At 35.6% G+C, this 17,176-nt stretch overlaps 2 protein-coding genes across 6 annotated transcripts; one reads left to right on the top strand and one right to left on the bottom strand.

Moving 5' to 3' along the window:
* Positions 1 to 308: 308 nt before the first annotated feature.
* LOC115973000 (retinoblastoma-related protein-like) lies at positions 309 to 9,048 on the top strand. 5 transcript variants are annotated; one of them, XM_031093214.1, is made up of 19 exons: positions 309 to 522; positions 929 to 1,071; positions 1,398 to 1,502; positions 1,599 to 1,726; positions 1,811 to 1,907; positions 2,016 to 2,062; positions 2,793 to 2,991; positions 3,349 to 3,415; positions 3,566 to 3,745; positions 3,827 to 4,020; positions 4,119 to 5,010; positions 5,305 to 5,482; positions 5,606 to 5,678; positions 6,331 to 6,507; positions 6,595 to 6,714; positions 6,790 to 6,934; positions 7,044 to 7,156; positions 8,401 to 8,516; positions 8,617 to 9,048. In XM_031093214.1, the coding sequence occupies exons 2-19, from the start codon at positions 940 to 942 to the stop codon at positions 8,765 to 8,767; spliced, it is 3,114 nt and encodes a 1,037-aa protein (XP_030949074.1). In that variant the 5' UTR covers positions 309 to 522; positions 929 to 939; the 3' UTR covers positions 8,768 to 9,048. The 5 variants fall into 5 exon arrangements, with proteins under 5 accessions (XP_030949074.1, XP_030949072.1, XP_030949071.1 ...); XM_031093212.1 differs by having other exon boundaries at positions 309 to 555; positions 933 to 1,071; XM_031093211.1 differs by having other exon boundaries at positions 309 to 555.
* Positions 9,049 to 10,688: 1,640 nt separating this feature from the next.
* LOC115973011 (ERI1 exoribonuclease 2-like) lies at positions 10,689 to 16,049 on the bottom strand. The gene is made up of 5 exons (XM_031093249.1): positions 15,963 to 16,049; positions 15,703 to 15,786; positions 12,939 to 13,531; positions 11,669 to 11,844; positions 10,689 to 11,572 (listed from the first exon to the last, which is right to left on the bottom strand). Exons 2-5 carry the CDS (start codon positions 15,722 to 15,724, stop codon positions 11,119 to 11,121), a joined length of 1,245 nt encoding a protein of 414 aa, XP_030949109.1. The 5' UTR covers positions 15,725 to 15,786; positions 15,963 to 16,049; the 3' UTR covers positions 10,689 to 11,118.
* Positions 16,050 to 17,176: the final 1,127 nt, after the last annotated feature.

The following is a 17,176-nucleotide window of genomic DNA, read 5'->3' as shown; positions in this document are numbered from 1 at the left end:
TCCAACTTCAAGCCCAAAAAACTTCCGTTAGTCACCGTCATCCTCGCCGTAACGATAGACTTCAATAACACACTCTCCCTCTCCATAACGGAGAAAATTTTGGCGGTAAATAAGAGAGACTAAAGAAACCAAAACAAAAGAGAAAAAACCTAACCTTCAAACTACCATGACGTGTCAGAACCCTATTGGGCAACTCATGCATGTATGAATGTCGGCCATGATGATGATGATGATAACTGATAAGCATCATCCATGTGTGGATTTTTTCCCGCGCGAGACCAACCCACACGAGAGGGTTTCCCCAATAAAAAAAACCCCTAAAATAGATGAGAGAGAAAGAAACGAAGAGAGAGAAAATTTAGAGGGAAAAAAAATAAAAATAAAAAAGATAGATAGGGTTCAGAGAGAACTGAAGAAAGAGAGTGTGTGCGAGAGAGAAACAGAAACCCAAAAATCCCTATTTCTGGTTTCGATCTGAACAAAAACGCCTTCGTATCTTCATTCTTCATACCTACAGTTTAGGTCAGAGAGATCCACCAGATCTATACCAAATTCGTAAGTTTTTTTTTTTTTTTTCAATTTTTTGTTCGTTAAAATCTCAGTCTTGTTAATACTATTTTTCTTCAATGTGATTTTTTTTTTAATAATTAGAAAGTATTTTCTTTGTTTTTTAAAATTTGCTTTATTTTTTTTTTTTTACATACTTTAACTTTTAATTTTAGAAATTCCGTAAATTTTTTTTTTTTTTTTTTTTGAATTTGGATGATGAGGTTTGGTTTTTAAGGGTTTTGTGGACTCAGAATATTGACTTTGGAAATTTAAGTTTTTAAGTGATATTAGCTTTTTCTTTTTCTTTTTTCTTTTTCTTTTTTTATAATTATTTGTGAAAGATTTGAAATTGGTGCGTTATTGTGATGGATTGAATCAGCTAGGGTTTGGATGAGTCCAGCTGCATTGGAGAAGATGGAAGATGCTAAGCCTTCGGAAGCAGCATCGGCCAACAATTCACAAACAGATAGCGCGGCGGCTACTGTCGACCCATCTGAAGCTCGATTCTCCGACTACTGCAAGGTTTTTTTTTTTTTTTTTTAATTTATTTATTCTCTTGTTCATTGTTATCAATGTTATATTTCATTGTATGCGTTTAAATTGAGGTTTGCGCGGTTCAATTCTTTATTTGTTTTTAGTTTTTACTGCTTGCTTTCCCTGGCATTACTCAGTTTTTATAAGCGAAAAGTGAGTTTTCTGTGAATTTAGGCTTGCAAGGTTTATTTTTCTCTTCATTCCTTGTTAGTAATGTTATATTTAAATTTGGGTTTGGCGGGTTGGTTCTATATTTTTATGTTATTAAAAAAAATGTGGGCTTTCTGTGAATTTAATATGGGTTTTGATGACAGAATGGAATGTCGTTGGATGAGAACACTTGCACACAAGCTATGAAGCTGTTGAAAGAAACCAAACACCTTTTACAGACTAATGTTTCAGCTTTTGGCAACGGAACGGTATGTGTTATTGGTTTGTATTGTCCCATAAATGTGAAGATAAGGTGAGGAAAGGTCTTTATGTGAACTAACAGAATTGTGTTTTGTCTGTACCAGGTTGATGAAGCAGAAAGGTTTTGGTTTGCTTTTATTCTGTTTTCTATTAAAAGGCTAAGTGAGAAGAAGCAAGGGTCTGATGATAATGGATATACGTTATGCCAGATATTGAGAGCTGCGAAGCTGAAGTATGTTTATTCAAATTTCCTTTATTTTGTGATCGATTGCTTTTTTGTGTTTCGGGGTCATCCTCATATTTTTGTTTTTCATAGCATTGTGGACTTCTTCAAGGAGCTTCCTCAGTTTGTTGTTAAGGCTGGTCCAACTTTGAGTAATATATATGGTGCAGATTGGGAGAACAGACTAGAGGTATTGGTGTGACAGTAATTTATGCCTATAATTAAAAAAATAGTGTAAATATGTGTCTGTTTATTTGGGCTTCTATTCATGGTTTTGTTTTCATTTTTATCCGATCAGGCAAAAGAGATGCAGGCCAATTTTGTGCACTTGAGTCTACTAAGCCAGTGCGTATCTTTTCTTTTGCATCTTTTATTTTAAGTAATGACTTTAGTATCTGCTGCATCATCAATTGACTTTTTGTTTAAGATTTTGCCTTCTCCATTGAGTACACCACATGTTTCTGTTTTAATCCCTTTCTTTTTGCTTGAGTTGGTTTTACTGTTATATACTGTATGCAAGAAGGATGAGCCCAGGATGCAATTTAATACAGCTACTTCCAGAAGCTCTTTTGTTAGTGGAGATCATGCAAATCTCTTTAGTTTTATTTGTGTATTTTAGTAGTCATGATGTGTGTGCTGAAGTATTGAGTGTCCATATTGAAATTAATGCTTTTGGTGGTAGTGCGCATTGATGATTGCCATTGTTTGCCATGGTAGATTGGGTTGGCAAACTGTGTTAAGGTGGCAATAGGTTGTGTAGGGCAGTGGTGGCCACATGGTGGTACTTGCTTGGTATATGGAGACAATTTTGTGTCAAAGATTGGATTTTGTAAAGCTGTTGACTTTTCTTTGAGCTCCACTAATTACTTTGGAGGAACTCAACAGCTCTAGTGATATTTTTTTTATTCTTATATGTTAAAAGTATTATTCTATTTCTGCATCTGAATTTCACTGTGCATATGATGAAACTTTCTATTATTGCAATACACAACTGTGTTTTTCAGTACTTTCTCTCTTAATAATTTTTTGAGTTTGTGCATAAATGGCATAATTATCTTCACATTAATAATTCAAGGTCCTACAAACGTGCAATCCGGGAATTTTTCTTGACAACTGAAGCAAATGTTGATAAGCAGTCTGCTGTTGCTAGTGCATCTGGCTATGTCTCAGACTACCACCGTTTTGGATGGTTGCTTTTTCTGGCACTCCGCGTACATGCGTTCAGCCGTTTTAAGGACTTGGTGACTTGCATGAATGGTTTGGTTTCCATATTGGTAAGTCATTTTTCTGCTTTACTCAATTCCATTGCTTAGTAAAGTTTTGGGATGTTGTTCTGGTTAGAGGCATGAAATGTTATGTGTCTTATTTTAAATGTTGCTATTCTGAAGCTTAGGAGATGACAGTTTTGCTGTCGTTAGATTGTGTGGCAACATGAGCCAACGTCATAGATGGAGGATTAGAAAACAATTAAGGCTAAAGATTTTGTATATTGTACATTATGGTTGACAATTTGACCATGTTGATAATAATTTTTGGCTATACTTTTTACCTTTTTAGAAGATTGTGTGGTAATGTAGAAACAACATTTCCAATAAGAGTGTTTTCTTACTGCTTATTGAAATCTGTAACAGGCTATCTTAATTATTCATGTTCCTGTTCGCTTCCGAAATTTCAAATTTGATGATTCTCAACTATTTGGTAATTCCTTATTTATCCCTTTTAGCAGATTTTGTTAGATGATTTCTTCTTCTTTTTCAGAAGAGATGTCTATTTTTTACATGATTTGTGGCTATCTGATCCCTTATTTTCCTTCATCATCTGTACTGATTGTGTTAATGTGTGGTTCAGTTAAGAAAGACGGCAAAGGTGTAGACATCCTCGCATCACTTTGCAACAAATATCAAACATCAGAAGATGAGTTGAGGAAAATAATGGAAAAGGCCAATAATTTAATAGCAGATATCTTGAGTAAAAAGCCTCAACCAGCATCTGAGTGTAGAATTGGAAACTTGGAGAATATCGACACAGGTACACACACACACACATATATATATTATAACTATTGATTTTATAATTTAGGAGACGCTTCTGAAATTTTGACCCATGCAGATGGTTTGACATATTTTGAAGATCTACTGGAGGACTCATCTTTGTCATCCAGTTTAGGTATTTTAGAAAAGGATTATGATGGTGCAATTCGTAGTAAGGCCGAACTGGATGAGAGGGTTTTCATTAATGATGAGGACAGCTTGCTTGGTTCAGGGAGCTTGTCAGGAGGTTCTGTGAATATAAGTGGTGTGAAGGTATGTTTTCAATGAAGAATGTGTGTGCAAATGATGTCAATTTGAGTATTTGTGTGGAAGAAAATATGTTCAATATTGATGTTTATTATTTTGTTCAGAGGAAATTTGATTCGATAGCCTCACCTGCTAAGACGATTACAAGTCCACTCTCTCCTCAGCGCTCTCCTGCATCTCATGCAAATGGAAATATGGGGGTTTCTAATTCAAAGATGGTAGCTACGCCTGTAAGCACAGCAATGACAACTGCAAAGTGGCTTCGTACTGTCATTTCACCACTTCCACCAAAGCCCTCAGCAGAGCTGAAGCGTTTCCTGGCATCTTGTGATAGGGATTTAACTGAGGAAGTAGATACAAGGGCAAAAATAATATTGTTTGCTACATTTCCAAGTACTGCTCAGGGAGAGCATTGTATGTCTACAAACCTGCAATCTGCAAATCTCATGGACAGTATCTGGGCAGAACAACGAAAATTTGAAGCACTCAAGTTATATTATAGGGTATTGGAAGCAATTTGTAGAGCAGAGGCCCAAATATTGCATGCAAGTAATTTGACAGCTCTATTGACTAATGAGAGGTTCCATAGATGTATGCTCGCCTGTTCTGCTGAACTAGTCCTGGCAACACATAAGACTGTTACAATGTTGTTTCCTGCGGTGTTGGAGAGGACTGGCATTACAGCTTTTGATCTTAGCAAGGTCATCGAAAGTTTCATTAGACATGAGGAATCCCTCCCGAGAGAATTGAGGCGGCATCTGAATTCATTAGAAGAACGACTTTTGGAGAGTATGGTATGGGAAAAGGGGTCCTCCATGTATAATTCTTTGACAGTTGCAAGGCCTAACCTCTCCGCAGAAATAAACCGTCTTGGACTATTGGCAGAACCAATGCCACCTTTGGATGCAATTTGCATGCACATTAACATGAATTCTAAATTTATTTCTGGAGGGATTCCTCCCTTCCCTTCTTTGCAGAAGCATGAGACTTCACCAGGTAATGGTTTCTCTACTCCTTTTTAAGTTTTGCAATATTTTTCTCAAAGTAACATAATATGCAATGCACAAGTTCTTAACATCAAAAAACTTGTACTGTGAAGGGATGATAACTCATCATGGTGTATGAAAAGTAGTTGTTGCAAATGTAAGAGTTAAACTCATGGCATCTACCACAATGGTTATGCCTTACTACCAAGCTGAGACACATTGGGATGTGCAGAAGTAGTTGGAATAGCTTTATTTTGTTGAAATAAATTGTGATATCAATTTTATTAACGTCTTACTCTATTAGCTAATTATTATTCAGGTCAGAATGGGGATATCAGATCCCCAAAGAGATCATGCCCGGACTATCGAAGTGTATTAGTGGAGCGGAATTCCTTTACATCACCAGTCAAGGAACGCCTCCTGGCCTTCAGTAACCTTAAATCAAAGCCACCACCACCTCCTTTGCAGTCTGCGTTTGCAAGGTACTAATTAACAGAGATGTATTCTCAGGAGGCAGGAAGTGGTGAATCTAATTTATTTGCATGATTTTATTTGTGGCTATTCTCTAACTCTAGGGTTCTACATTTGGATATTTATGTGTGCAGTCCAACACGGCCAAATCCAAGTGGTGGAGGGGAGACGTGTGCAGAAACTGAAATCAATATATTCTTTAGCAAGGTATTAAGCACAATTCTGATGAAAATTATTGCTTTGTACACTAACTCAAGAGTCTAAGAGAACTTGCCAGATGGATGTATCATGAATATGGCTAAGGTTTTGGAGATAATTTGTCTCTCCGCCTTTCCTCCATGTTGTGTTGGGGACTCTTTGTGTGTGTGTGTGTGTGGGGGGGGGGGGGGGGTGTTGTTGTTGAGGGAGGGGATTGACAAATGATATTTATTAGACCTTATGAGGCTAGCTATCCATTTGGGGGCATATTTTATCTGGCCAATAATTTTTTTAGCCATCCCATTTGAAGCTTTTCTGTGGAAAGATCAGAAGTCTTCCTGTAGATGACATGTAGATCAAACTGTCAGCCATCTGTCTGGTCTGTGGTGGAGGATTTTGGAGACAATCTAAAAGTGAATGTGTTCTGTAAACTTTTGTCCCTATGCTAATTTTTCTGTGTCTGCATTTAATTTTGCACTATTTTTATAAATTTACAAATGAAATATTATGGTAAACATCTGTTCCAGTCATTAATTGTACTTGTGGTGAGTTTGCTACCTGGCCTCACTTTCTGGACTTAGTTAGCATTCAATTCCTCTGCTGCTTTACTTTCTTTTTGGTTATGCATTAACAGTTAAATGTTGTGTACTTGTGCTTCTAGATTACTAAGTTGGCTGCTGTCAGAATCAATGGTATGGTCGAAAGGCTACAACAGTCTCAGCAGATTAGGGAGAATGTGTATTGTCTTTTTCAACAAATACTAAGTCAGCGGACATCTCTATTTTTTAACCATCACATTGACCAAATCATCCTTTGTTGTTTCTATGGAGTTGCAAAGGTTTGCTATGATGAACTCATGAGAGTTTTTGGACTTCTGTTCAATCATTCTTCTTTTATCTTACCCTTGACCTGTTTTTGCCTGCAGATATCTCAACTCAATCTGACCTTTAGGGAAATTATTTACAACTATAGGAAGCAACCACAATGTAAACCTCAAGTTTTTCGCAGTGTGTTTGTTGATTGGTCATCTGCACGGCGCAATGGGGTATGTGGTCTAATCTCTACTCTTTAGTTGTCAGTTTTCTAGATAAGTTTAACCACCCGAACTGTTTGGAAACAGAAAACAGGACCAGATCACGTTGATATCATTACATTTTACAATGAAATTTTTATCCCCGCTGTAAAGCCTCTGCTGGTTGAGCTTGGCCCTGCTGGAGCAACTACAAAAACTAACCGAGTTCCTGAAGTCCACAATAATAATGATGGTATACTTTTGTTACAAATTTATATGTAATTGTTAAGCTCATTTTATTGCAAATGCCATCCTGCTTGTCATTGCCTGATATGCCTCTTTTGTCTTTCTTGGCTGATTAGCTCAATGTCCTGGATCGCCTAAAATATCTCCTTTTCCAAGTCTCCCTGATATGTCTCCGAAGAAAGTATCAGCTACACACAATGTGTACGTCTCTCCATTGCGATCATCTAAGGTACTTGTATGTTTCTTTAGGTGTTATTAGTAGGATATTTGCTCCTTTTGCTTCTTGATCAAATTTGTCGACCTCACATATTGATGAGTCACACCTCTAGCAAAAGACAACAAGCATTTGGTGATGAGTATTATTCTTCATGTGTTATGTGAAGTCATTTTAGATATTTGACATTTGAGTTCATGTGCATCTTTCATCAGAGGGTTGACTATGCAATTCCGTTACATTTTCAGTTTGTTGGAACCTTGACACCACCCCCCCCTCCCAAAAAGATGATTTTGTTTCACTTAATTTTGGTGTGAGAATTACCAATTGAATGGACATGAAATATATATATATATATATATATATTTCATAGTTAACTGTTAAGGGGGTGTGTAGATTTGTATGAATTCGGTGGTATGATTAGAAAGCAAATCAACTGCTTTTTTATGTAGAAATTTCCCTTAATTTAATATCTCATTGATGGGCAAATAAATTTGTAGGCTAGGCATGGAAATAAGTCTGTAGAACTTGTGTTTCTTACAATTTCCTTGGAACAAAAATTTTAAGCTCTACACAATGAATTCTTTATAGGAAGGAGTATGTTCAAAATGGTATTTTTGTGGAGGGTGTTGAGATTCCACTTCTTGGACTAAAGTTGGTGTTTTTGAGATCTTCAAACCAGAGTTTCCAGTGGATGTTGAGGGTCCTTTTAATAGAATTTGATCAATGTCCTCTCTCTCTCTCTCTCTCTCTCTCTCTCTCTACAATCTGAGATGATGATTTTCATGTCTTTTTTTATTTTTTAGTGTAGCATTTGACCTTCACCTATATTTTCTTCTTCCAAAAAAAATGTATTTATTAAAATAAAAAAGAAAGGTTATGTTGATGATGAAGCATCCATAATAAGGAATTGTTATGGGTGCTTGATGACATATTTGACCACCTAAATGCTGTGATGCATTTCTTGTTCTCATTCAACATTGAATGCTAACAGTGATAACTTATTTCCTTTGGATCAATATTATTTTTTAGCTTCCTCTGTTGATTGTGATGCTGATACTTTGACCAAACCCAAAAATATAAAATATAAAATGTTGGTGATAATAATGCAGTGACTGTGATCTCAAAGCAGACTTGAATCAAAAGAACTTGAATCAGCAAATACCCTGTTCTTAAATTAGGAGCTAAGCATCCTTGGACTAGTTATTGATTCCTTATGCTGAAAAAAAAAATTAATAAAAATTGAATTATGTCTGCAGATGGATGCTCTGATATCACATAGCTCGAAAAGCTATTATGCTTGCGTTGGAGAAAGTACTCATGCATATCAGAGCCCTTCAAAAGACCTGACTGCCATCAATAACCGCTTGAATGGGTATGCTTTTCTATATGCTTCAACTTCTAAGGTTTGAGGCTGTTTCCCCGTTATTGTACTATATTGACCATATCCTCATCTGAATTACTTCTTTCTTTAGTACCCGGAAGCTTAGAGGCACCCTAAACTTTGACGATGTTGACGTTGGCTTGGTTAGTGATTCTATGGTTGCCAACAGCCTCTACCTTCAAAATGGGAGTTGTGCATCCTCATCAGGTGCACCACTGAAATCTGAGCAACCTGACTCCTGATTCAATGGGCTACTGTCCTTTTTTGTAAATTCTTGTTCTTCTCTCATTTCTTCACTTATTTAATCTATACTTGTTTAGCTTATGATGGGGTGTTGTGTGAGCAGTGAGTTATTGTAGAATGGCTGCCACCACCCCCATGTGCTTATGTAAGTTAGGTATGGAGCTTGAAAAATGTAGTGGCTCTAATTGACTAATTTAATAAAATTTGTTTTCTGCTTATTGTGGTTGTAAGTATATTGTTAATCTTTCTCCTGTTAGTGCCTATTCCATATGGGATTTGGTGTGACATAATTTGTCCAGTCATTGTAAACAGCCAGACCCTAAAACCATGTTTGGGCTTACTTCTCTTCCCTGATTATCTTGGAGGTATAACCTATGTATGCACATACCAGCAGCTAAACCTTTCACATTATTCACATTATTTTTGCTGCCCCTTTACTCTCAGAGAAAAGCCGAATGGCACATTAATATGCACAGTTGCCTTGGCCTGTAGGCATCTTGTGGAACGGAACACCGCTCTCATGCCCTTCCCACCACCCCCCTTCCCATAAGAAAAAAGGGTTATAAACAAGAAGGTTTGAATTTTCAAATGATGAGCTAGCTTATAAGGTGTGCGTATCCAAGTACTCCCAGTCCTAGGGACCTTCAATCTTAAATTCATCCAAGTCCAAAATATAAAAAAGAAAACCAAGAGGATATTAAGTAGTGTTCAACATCATGAAAAACTCCATTGTTTCTCTTTTCAAATCATTCATAACACAAAAAAAGGGGAATGGAAGGGCACTAATTCTAGAATCCAAGTAAAATAGAGTTGGTTGGAAATTAGACTAATTTTTGATCAATTCTACTCTACTCCCTTTCTTCCTCTCTCTCTCCCTCGATCCAAACAAGTCGTAAAAGATTGAAATGATAGTGCTTCCTCAATCATGGGCTTGTTACCTAGTAATCCAGGCAAGAACCCACCCATAGTTAAAGAGATAACAGGCACTACTCAGGCAACAAAGTTAAGTCGAGAGCAGATCATTTGTTCTTTGTTGAGAATACCAATTCAACATGCATAAACTAATTACTGAGTGAGAAGATGGAAAATTTACATTCACAATGTAAATTGATAGAACAAATATCTTGTGATAAGAAAAAAAATAATTGCTTTAAATTGCGGTTGTTTCAGGCTTTCTATGAGTTCTCTAAGGCTGCCACTACTCACAAAGTTTAATCTACAGAACATTTCAGTGTTCAAGTTTGTGTGGTAAAAAATTATATATAAAAGATAAGTTTATTGATAGAATAATAACTAACATTCAATTTGAATGAAATTTAACATACGTTTTAAAGAGCATAAAAATATGCAATACAATGATTATATTTTCAAATTTTACATTTAATAAAAGAGATATAGAAAGAGTTTGAAGGGCTTTGGAGAGAAACCTTTTCCAGCAAAAAGTTTGAGTTAATGAAGATACACCGCTTTATAGATTATAACGAGATACTAAAACCAGCAAAAAGTTTGGGGCAGATGTAACTTGAAATAGAATCACCTATTTCTTCGTCTTATTTTTTTAAGGCTTCTACAAGTTTTTTTTAAAAATGGTATTTTTAACTTATCGAGTCCTTAGAGAGTATTATTATTCACTATCTAGAGATATGAAAGAAAACTGTAGTAGCGAAAATTTTAAAATAATTTATATTTGTAACTTTTAAGTTGGTAGTGTGCTAAACAATAAAAATCGAATTCCTTGTTTTATTTTTTTCCAACATAACAATAATTCAGAACCAGCACTACGTTAACTTTCATGTAAAATCCAAAAGGTTACCATTGTTGAAAGAAAGCACTAAAGGGGAAACAAACAATTTAGAACAGTGAACAGATGGGACAACAAAGACAAGTCAGCAATAGGAATCTAAAAGCAAACAAGTGACATGCAGCAAACCAGGCCAAGCAGATGATCTACTGATTCCCATTAGAAAATGCATTAAGATAAGTGTCCCTACCTCTCAAATTATTTAAGATAACTTAGCATGCCTGAGCATGTAAAAGCACCATCCTAACTACCCATTTCTCACCATTCCCAATTGTTGTCCAGTCAACGATAAGTCAGCTTTACAGGTTGGAGCTCCCATTTCTTAAAGGACTACTTTGGTGTTTAGCAGAGACACACTATTAAGCAGATGAGCCAACTATTTATATGGTATTCTGTATGAAGCAAAAAACCTCACCAAGCAGCAAGGCATAAGCTTCTACTAGGAGACAACCCACTACCTTGTCCCTTCTTTTTTTTCATTTTTTTACGTTTAGAAAACTTAGGATACGACCATGAGAGATTGAGAGAGATATCTTCTCGTACTCCTGGTCAGGGAGAAACCCATTCGAAGTAATGGCAGAGGGCTCCTCTAGTGACAGTCCAGTTCCCGCATCCAAAGAAAATGCACCCTTGCTTTGGCCCTGGCTTCTTGATCGTCGCTCTGCTGCTCTTCACCCCACAGTAACAATAAGGGTGATGCTGGAAAATAGGAATCTGCATGTCTTTCGGTTTTTGGGGTTGATTAGGGGAAAAGGACACTTGGTCTGGGGACTGCTTCCACATCAATGAATGATCAGTTGTCTGCCACATTAGAGAGTTTGTAATGGAGAATTTGAATCCCTTGCGCATTAGAAGCACAAGTAGGCGAGCAGTGTTTCTGGCATCATCCAGGCCACAGTGAGCACGGCCCTGCCATACCAATCCTGCCATCTCAACTGCCTCCTTAAGATTGCACCTCACACCACCAAAAACCTCATGGAAAGGAACCTTCAAGTTGATCCATCTACGAAAACAACACCAACAGAGAAACTGAATCACAAGATATCCACATGCCAAGAGTTCAAATAAACGATATTTATTTATCTGCATAAATATTTACCGGTTAAAATAAGGAGGCTTCCTAATCTTCTTGAATCGACACTCGGATTCCAGCATCACCCGACAATCCCAATTTGACCATGTCACCACAGCAAAATTGGTGTTCTTTATCCCCTTCTCCTCAAGCCATTTATCATGCCTAAGGAGAGCCTCACTTAGAGTCACACCTCTGTCCACCTGGCACCAGACAATAAAGTAAGAACAAAGTTAAAATGTAAAAAGGCAAACAGGTAAGACGACAGAAAATATGAGAAGTCTGGTCATGGCACAGTTCAGTATATATATTATAGAAATCCAGTATTTTCTTCTTTTTTTTTTTTTTTTTTTGAAGTTATAGAAATCCAGTATTGTTCTTGAACAAGTTTCTATTTCTTCCATCATTTAGTCACATATTCCATCAGTTTCAGGCAGCAGCATCCAGATACTTTTACTTATTAATCATCAAGTCATCTAAAACCACATCATCTTTTTTGAGATGGAAGGAGTAGTAATAAATAAAATCCATGATAGCAACTACCATGTACAGTGACACCCAACATCAACATACATTAAAGTTGGAGAATATTTTTCACGATGAACAGCTGATATTCCACTTATATAAATGTAAAGTTGCACACAAATCTAAGACCATGATCCAATAAAGCACATATCAGCATGGTCAACTTCAGAATCCATGCATAAAAATTCTTCTCTCTTTTAGGAAAAAAAATATATATATATATATATATATATAGATTTTAATATATATATATATATATATAAAAAAAAATATAATGACCTAGATTATGATTGGAAAAAAGACCAAAACCTAATGCTGTTACCAATATAGGCTGCATACAGTCCTACTGACATTTCCCCCAAAGTTCCAAAGACAGTAAATAGGCTGGTGTGATGGTGGATGGGGATCTAAAACATAAATTAGCACTTCATCGAGGAAATATTTTCCTCAGAACTCTTAGCAATGTTTAACCATCTGTCAAATCTCCAGATACTAAAATCCACAAATCAAAGACAAACACATAGCTACACCAGTCTGAAGTTAAACTTTCTACATAAAGTAAGAACCAAACTACCATTGACAATATCAGTTATTGCTAATGTCACAAAATATTTCTCAATGCCCTAATTAGAAACTAGAAATTTTATGAGACACTAAACTATAATTAAAAAAGGTTCTCCAAAGAAAAGCATATGCTTGTCTATTCAGTTAATTCATCACAAGTCTAAGAAAAGAAGTTGGAGTTCACTTCTTGAGTGAGTTCAGAACAAACCTGAAATTGCTGAATACCAGTAAGATCCTTGCAAAAATCACTCAGGTGCTGATTGCAAGTTGGCCGCACATATGTCTGAAAATTTGATTCCAGCTGGCCAGTCACACTGCTCACAATGACAGACGGAAACTCTATTATCTCTTGTGGATGGGGATTTCTATCCTTGTCACATGTAGCCTCAAAGTCTATGACCACAAAATACTGAAAATCTTGAAATTGGAAATCATAGGGGTGACCTTGAGCAATCATATTAATTGGAACATATGGGAACTGATTCTCCACAGTAAATGGGTAAAACTGGCTCTCAAATGCATTGATTTGGCATTGTGGCACCTTGTGAGAGTCAAATTGGAAGGTCGACCAGGTGCCAAAATCATGTTGATAGGTAGGTTTGCTGTAATAATCATTAGGTGGCTCAAGAAACCCACCACCCAATGGGCGGTCTGGATCAACATCCACACCTTGGTGAGTACTTATTTCATTTTTAAGCTGTGTAAAGCTGTCTATAGAATTCCCATTACAACGCGGGTTGTAAGGAATTCCCTGGCTCTGGAGGCATTTTACGGATGCCTCAGAGTTCCTTTGCATAGTTTCTGTGGTAAGAATTAAGAAGCAGAAAACAATTTATTAGGATATAGAATATCATTAGCATCAACCATAAATAAGCCCCCTTTTATTTTACAGCTAATTAAATAAAAAATACCAACTCAAGTTTTTCCTATAAGAAGAATTGGACAAAGCACAAAAGAGAAATTCACGGATTTATTAGATGTCAACATCTCATTAATAATGCTTTAAAAGGATGTAGTTTTTGGAAAGTGATAAATAAGTTAAAAAGGAGGCTTTTGGTTATAAATTACAAGACAAAAAACAGAACGTTCTATGCAATCTATGGACATTTATTTTTTCCATTTTTGCCAGATTTTATTGATTATTTGCATTTTTAACATTCTCTTTAGTTGATTTTTTTCTCTCATGTTCTTCTTGTCCACTCTTTTTTATTGGAAATTTACACAAGTACCTAGTGGATTATGAATCCATGAGCTCAATGGAATACTTGAGTTCCACATCCTCATCTCCATCACTGTTTTCTTTTTTATGACATGGAACCTCACCAAGGTAGGGCCTTTTGGACCCACTCTGGAGAGTAAACCACAGATATACAACCCCACCCCCATCTTCATCAATAAATTTATAATCAAACAAAAGAAAAAACATGCAAGAAAACATTTTTTTTTTTTTTTTGAAAAAAAAAGAAAAAGAAAAAGTAATCTATAAAGCAAATGCTTTTAATGGAAATTCTCAAGAAAGCTCCAAAAGGAATTTCTTGCTCAAAATTTGACACAGACTGGATTGGTCAATCAACTAAATTAAACTCAACAGATCACTGTCATCTTCTTCTTCTTCCTTTGTTTATATTTATATTTTATTTTATTTTTTATAACTTAAACTCATCAAAGCAAAATCATCTGGCTGGATTGCTAAGGACAAAAATGACAGAGCAGGGTCCACTTTTTTCTCTTGCTATTTTTAATTTTGTTTTTTTGCTAAATATGTGCTTCCAATCAACTAAAGAAGAGTATATATATGGGAAGGATTAGAATGAAAAGTCATGCAACCTTATACACAGAGAAAAAGAGAAATAAAGACCCTCAAGACATTATGTTAAGAAGAGCACAAACAGAAGAAACAAGGCACCATCAGACCATACGCTAAGAGGAACCTCAACCGAAATTGGTAGTTCCAAGACTACCTAAAGAGACCCTTTTGTTTGCTTGAGAACTCAAAGCAGGTCAATATGAGTAATTGTAGGAAATTAACATACTAAGTTAACATCTTCAAAATCAAACTTATATCATCTGCTACCACATGCAGTAGAGTAGCTATCATGGCTGTATATGTAGATATAAATTGCACTACAAAACTATGTTTTTGACTCAAGCAAACATTCAGACTGCCCAAGGAAATTCTAACTTGGATTAGGATCTACTAAGAACTTCATTGAAGCAAGTCTAAGACAAATACAGAAAACTTCATTAACACCTTAATTCATTTACACTTCAAGTTCATTGTTCAACTAAATTTATTCAATCACACTACGATTTTAAGACACCATCACTCCACTACAATTAAAAATATCCATTATACAAATGCCAAGGGGAAAACATGAAACAAAAGGCTTCTTAAGAACATCTAAGCTAAAAGTTGTTGATAGGTTTCACAAAACCAAACTGTTTGATAGAATGCTCGGCTTCAGAATTTCCCCAGCCATGGCATACACCCCGGCTCAACTGGTCAATTGGGTTTGATTCTCAGCTCTAATTTCACATTCTAGAAACAAAAAGATAACCAAGAATGAAACTTTCTATCATATACCTCCCACATGTAAATTCACACTCTCAACCACTACCTTGTAAGTTGCAAATTCAAACCCGAAAACGACTTGAATTTACTCAAAACACCTCGAAATTCAAAACCCAGATCACAATTATTTCTCACATCCTCACCAATCACTCACTACTACCAATTATCATTATCCCAACACTGCCACTGGCACCAATTCCTCCTTTTCCTCAAACAAACACTAATTCTCAAAATAAAAATTTCATCTTTCATTCCTTAAAAGTTTCATTCTACACACCACCATACAATAACATAATCAAACCAATCAAAGAGTCAGAATTACACTGACACAAGGAGAATTCAGAGCAGTAACCGTCAGATCAAAAAACAAAAACGAATTCACCAAACAAAAATTTGGTACCTTTGGTTTCAAGGGCCATCATGATCTTGTGTATAGTTGAGATCCCCCGGCAAGTACATCAGATCTTTCTCTACAAATTCCCACCTTCACACACCACCATAATTTTTCACAAAAATTAAAACTTTATTAATCTCACACACACACACACACACACACACACACGTATATATACACAATATATACATATATATAAATATACACACAAAGAATCAAAAACAAAAATTTTGAGAGAGAGAGAGAGAGAGAGAGAGAAAGAAAACCTGTTCTCTTTGAGGAAGAGAGAGAGAGAATGAGAGCGAGAAGAGAAAAGAGTAAGTTGAGCTAATAAGAAGTTTTTTTTTTTTTTTTTTAAATAAGTTTTTTTTTTTGGTAGTGTTTTTTTTATATAATAGGTAGTGGAATTTTTTTTTTTTTTTTTTGATAAGAATAGGTAGTGGAATTAGTTATATAAGGAAAGTGTGTATTGGTGAATAGATTGGGGCCCACGCAACGTCAGTAAGAAACGTAGTACTTTAAACTATAAAACTACTCTCTCTATCTCTCTCTCTCTTTTGTTGTTGTAACTGGTTTTTGTGGGAAGAGAGGACACGTGTTGCGCATTCAGTGGGTGGTTACGCTGGCGCGGGCTTTAAGATATTTTATAAAAGATACGAGGTTTGATGGGATCTTGGCCGTTGGTTTCTGTGTTTGGTTCTTTGGTCTTTTTATTTGGGTGTGGCGGTGGAAGTGTGTCAGTTAGTTTTTGACCGTACGATTGTGTTGTTGTATCTGTGGGGTCTACAAGTGTTGTTGGTATATGGTCGGACTTGGGTGATTTTAAAAATAAATAAATAATAAATAATTTTCCGTGTGTGTGGATGTTAATGTTAATATTTATCATGTCTACGGTTGATATACATCATTATAAAATAAAAAATTTTAAACAATAGAGTTTGTGAAAAAAAATACTACTAGATTTCATTTACTAAGAATTTAATTAAAGTAATTATTCATTACGACTAGTTTATTTAAATTTTGGTAAAATAAGAGGTGAGTTTTAAATAGTTTGACTCGTAAAGTTTATTGTTGGCAAATATAAAATCTGAGGTTTGTACTCGGTTTATATAAAAAATTAATGGACTCTTTAAAAAATAAAAAATTAATCAGTGTAATAAGCTAAATACGAATAGTTATTATGGAGTTGATATCACAATGCATTTCAATTTACCAAGAAAAAAAAAGTAAATGAATATGTCTATGAGTGTTTTATTTTGTGTGTAGTGTATGTATGAGTCTTCTTTTTCCACTCATGAAGTATTAGTAGTTTTGTTATCTTATATATAAAGGAGTGGTGTCCCAAATTTTTTACTAACTTTCATTCATTGCCTATGAGATACCCAGAAAAATGATGAATAATATGGTGGATGTAACTTAAAATAGATTAATTAATTTGGATAGGGTTGTCAAAAACAAAAAACGTTCCAATGATGGTGTG

Source organism: Quercus lobata, unplaced genomic scaffold (genome assembly GCF_001633185.2).
Source record: "Quercus lobata isolate SW786 unplaced genomic scaffold, ValleyOak3.0 Primary Assembly Scq3eQI_49, whole genome shotgun sequence".
NCBI lineage: Eukaryota > Viridiplantae > Streptophyta > Magnoliopsida > Fagales > Fagaceae > Quercus > Quercus lobata.
The sequence above is the reverse complement of the archived record's forward strand: the minus strand, read 5'-3'. Positions and strand labels throughout refer to the sequence as shown.

Excerpts from the sequence above, each read along its gene's own strand:
- LOC115973011 (XM_031093249.1), bottom strand. The coding sequence starts at position 15,724 with ATGATGGCCCTTGAAACCAAAG. Across the intron at positions 11,845-12,938 it reads CTGGTATTCAGCAATTTCAG|GTGGACAGAGGTGTGACTCT; the intron begins GTTTGTTCTGAA and ends GTCTGGTGCCAG. Across the intron at positions 11,573-11,668 it reads AAGCCTCCTTATTTTAACCG|ATGGATCAACTTGAAGGTTC; the intron begins GTAAATATTTAT and ends TTGTTTTCGTAG.
- LOC115973000 (XM_031093214.1), top strand. The coding sequence starts at position 940 with ATGAGTCCAGCTGCATTGGAGAAGATGGAAGATGCTAAGCCTTCGGAA. Across the intron at positions 4,021-4,118 it reads TGAATATAAGTGGTGTGAAG|AGGAAATTTGATTCGATAGC; the intron begins GTATGTTTTCAA and ends TATTTTGTTCAG. Across the intron at positions 6,715-6,789 it reads CATCTGCACGGCGCAATGGG|AAAACAGGACCAGATCACGT; the intron begins GTATGTGGTCTA and ends GTTTGGAAACAG.